The sequence below is a fragment of the Sphaeroforma arctica genome (assembly GCF_001186125.1).
Source record: "Sphaeroforma arctica JP610 unplaced genomic scaffold supercont1.3864, whole genome shotgun sequence".
Taxonomy (NCBI): Eukaryota; class Ichthyosporea; order Ichthyophonida; genus Sphaeroforma; species Sphaeroforma arctica.
This window is the reverse complement of record NW_014036694.1, coordinates 1-2,498: the sequence shown is the minus strand read 5'-3', so window position 1 is coordinate 2,498 and position 2,498 is coordinate 1. Positions and strand designations below refer to the sequence as shown.

At 44.8% G+C, this 2,498-nt stretch overlaps 1 protein-coding gene across 1 annotated transcript; it reads right to left on the bottom strand.

Moving 5' to 3' along the window:
- Positions 1 to 204: 204 nt before the first annotated feature.
- On the bottom strand, positions 205 to 1,318 carry SARC_13881 (hypothetical protein; the record flags this gene model as incomplete). Its single annotated transcript, XM_014291988.1, has 2 exons — positions 205 to 515; positions 1,177 to 1,318. Coding segments are annotated over 2 exons (453 nt in total), but the record flags the coding sequence as incomplete, so codon positions are not given.
- Positions 1,319 to 2,498: the final 1,180 nt, after the last annotated feature.

Genomic DNA, 2,498 nt, shown 5'->3' with positions numbered 1-2,498 from the left:
TGAGTGCAGCGTTAAAATGAACTGCTCAGAGCCTGTAAACGCTCATACACTGTTCGGTTGATCATCATTCACGCCATTGCCAAGTGTGTCACGCGTCATTGTGTTATTGATGACTGTGATGTCTGCGTCGACAATTGTTCCATCGCCAGTTTCACATCAGTCAATGGTTTATAGTCATCTATTGCACTGGTTCATCAAACATACCTTGGTTGAGATTGCAGTGACTTCATTGGTGGAGTTTTGCGTCTCTTGTGGTTTTGTACTGCTTCTCGGCGGTTTCGTGGCACTCTTCTTGGGCTGGTTGTGCTTGAGTGGCCAGATGTGATACAGAAAATGACGCACAGGCACAGTGGAGTAGATGGTGCTGTCCAACAGAGTCATCTGATCGGCGATGTCGTTCTCGCTGTACAGTCCAAACCAACTGTCAATCGGTGCACCAGCTGAGTTGGCCAGCGATTCCAAGTCCTTGATGATTACCTGCCGCTCGCTGTGCCGTTTCTCTCGATTCGCAATGGCTAGGGTGGCGATTCATAAGCCAGATATGCGAATGAGAGGTATGGGCACATGAAACGATGAAGGACCTCACCGCTGAGGAATGTTGCGTGTGTTACGCCTGTGCTCACTACGACGCGCGAAAATGAAGCAATCGTTAAAGCACAATAGCGTAAATGATAATAATCATGGACGTACGCTAGCGTGAATGACTGCTGATTTGATTCAGTGATAAATCCGTTAGTGCGTCTAACAGAGCAGTCGTCTCTCTGAGTTTATCTTGTCTTATGCTACACAGTATTTGAGTTGGAATTACAAGCGCCTTGTTTACTGAAAGACCATCCTGAGGCAATTGAAGTAGTCTGAACTTCTAGGCATGACCAACATTTTCAAACACGAGTCGTGCACTTGAGTAGAGCATCCGATTAGAAGTACTTGTATTTTTTGAAGTCTGGTGGAACGAGGCCAGAAACATTTATAGTACATTCTGAAGGGCATAGCTATTTGTAGGAACCATGTATACGACAGCTGGACGAATAGCTGTCCACACAAAACAGAAACAAGACCTGTTGAGATCAAACGCTCACAAAAATAAGCCTTTAACGATCAATCGCTCGAAATTGCCTCAATAACGACGACGTTAATAAAGACGACATCCGAGAGTATAGCCACTGATGTACACACCTTCATTCATCATAAACGACGAAATCACGAAACCGCCCTCTTCAACCACAGGCACAAAGTCGACTAGAATCTTCTTCAGCACTTCATTAGTTCCAAAATCGGTCCAGTGGGCCCATATCCACATCAGGATTACACGTAGTACCTAAACCAAAAAATGTAAAAGCGGCCAACAAAGGGTCAACGAAAGGGTCAACGAAAGGGTCAGACGATAGCATAAACGAGTGGAGAAAGCATCCGCAGCAAAGAGAACTAAACACAGCATCACGGGGGCATTGGCGTAGTCCAAAGAAGGACCGAAAACGTGAGAGGTGGTGAGAGGTGCACAAAGAAGCAGCGGAGGTGGGGGTGCACGCACCTTCGTTTGGATAGGCTTTTTCCACTTGCTGTAGAACGCCAAATCCTCTTTGCTGGTCGACCGAGGTTTGGAATTGAAGCGTCCAATCAGCTTGCGAATCAATGTGGGCCCATCTGAAAATAGGGCAAGTGCGGGTCAAGGGACACCCAAAATTTCGACTTTAATAGCATATTTATATTTTTGGTGCATTCCAGAGCAACCTTCAAAGTGCTTGATATCACATATTGGTATCGTTGCGCGTAGAAATGTATTTCGAATTTGACAGTGACCACAAAAGTGAGCGTATAATTCCAGTAGCAATTCTATGACTTGCTGTGTTTCTTAGCAAAAGCCCTTTAATCATTGAGGGAGTCGAAACGTGCAATGACATTAGTCCTCGTCACGTTGGGCATTCACATCTGTACGACTTAGCAACTGGTTTACAACACAACCATTGGCACAACTGCGGAGAAATATATCATACGGGCGGTTCAATACTACAAAAAAAAAATGGTAAAGCTACAGCAACTGCGGAGGTAGAGATTCTTTTTTGAATAGACGTACCGATCATGCACTGATATGTGGTGAGAAACACGGAGACGTATTCTGAATCGAACGGAAGCTCGTCGGCCAAGCGCTCCACCAATTTCTCAATTGTGCCGGCAAGCTGTGTGGTCAAAGAAGCAGACGAGAGGGAGAAAGGGGGGTGGAGGAGACAAAGACTCATATTAATTCCTCCATTTATTTATTGTATATGTACGTATGGTGTGAATGGCCCTCTCAAAACTCTCGTCACGGCCACACAGGAAATTCAACGGCAGATTGACAATAATCGTAACACTAGCGGGCACATCGAGCGTATATAAATAAAATTCGACGAACAGGGAGCCGCACATAGAACAAAAACAAACAAACACTCCAACAGTGGAACTTGTATGTGCATATATGTGTGACTAAAAAAAACACTCTTTCAATATAACGCATATAT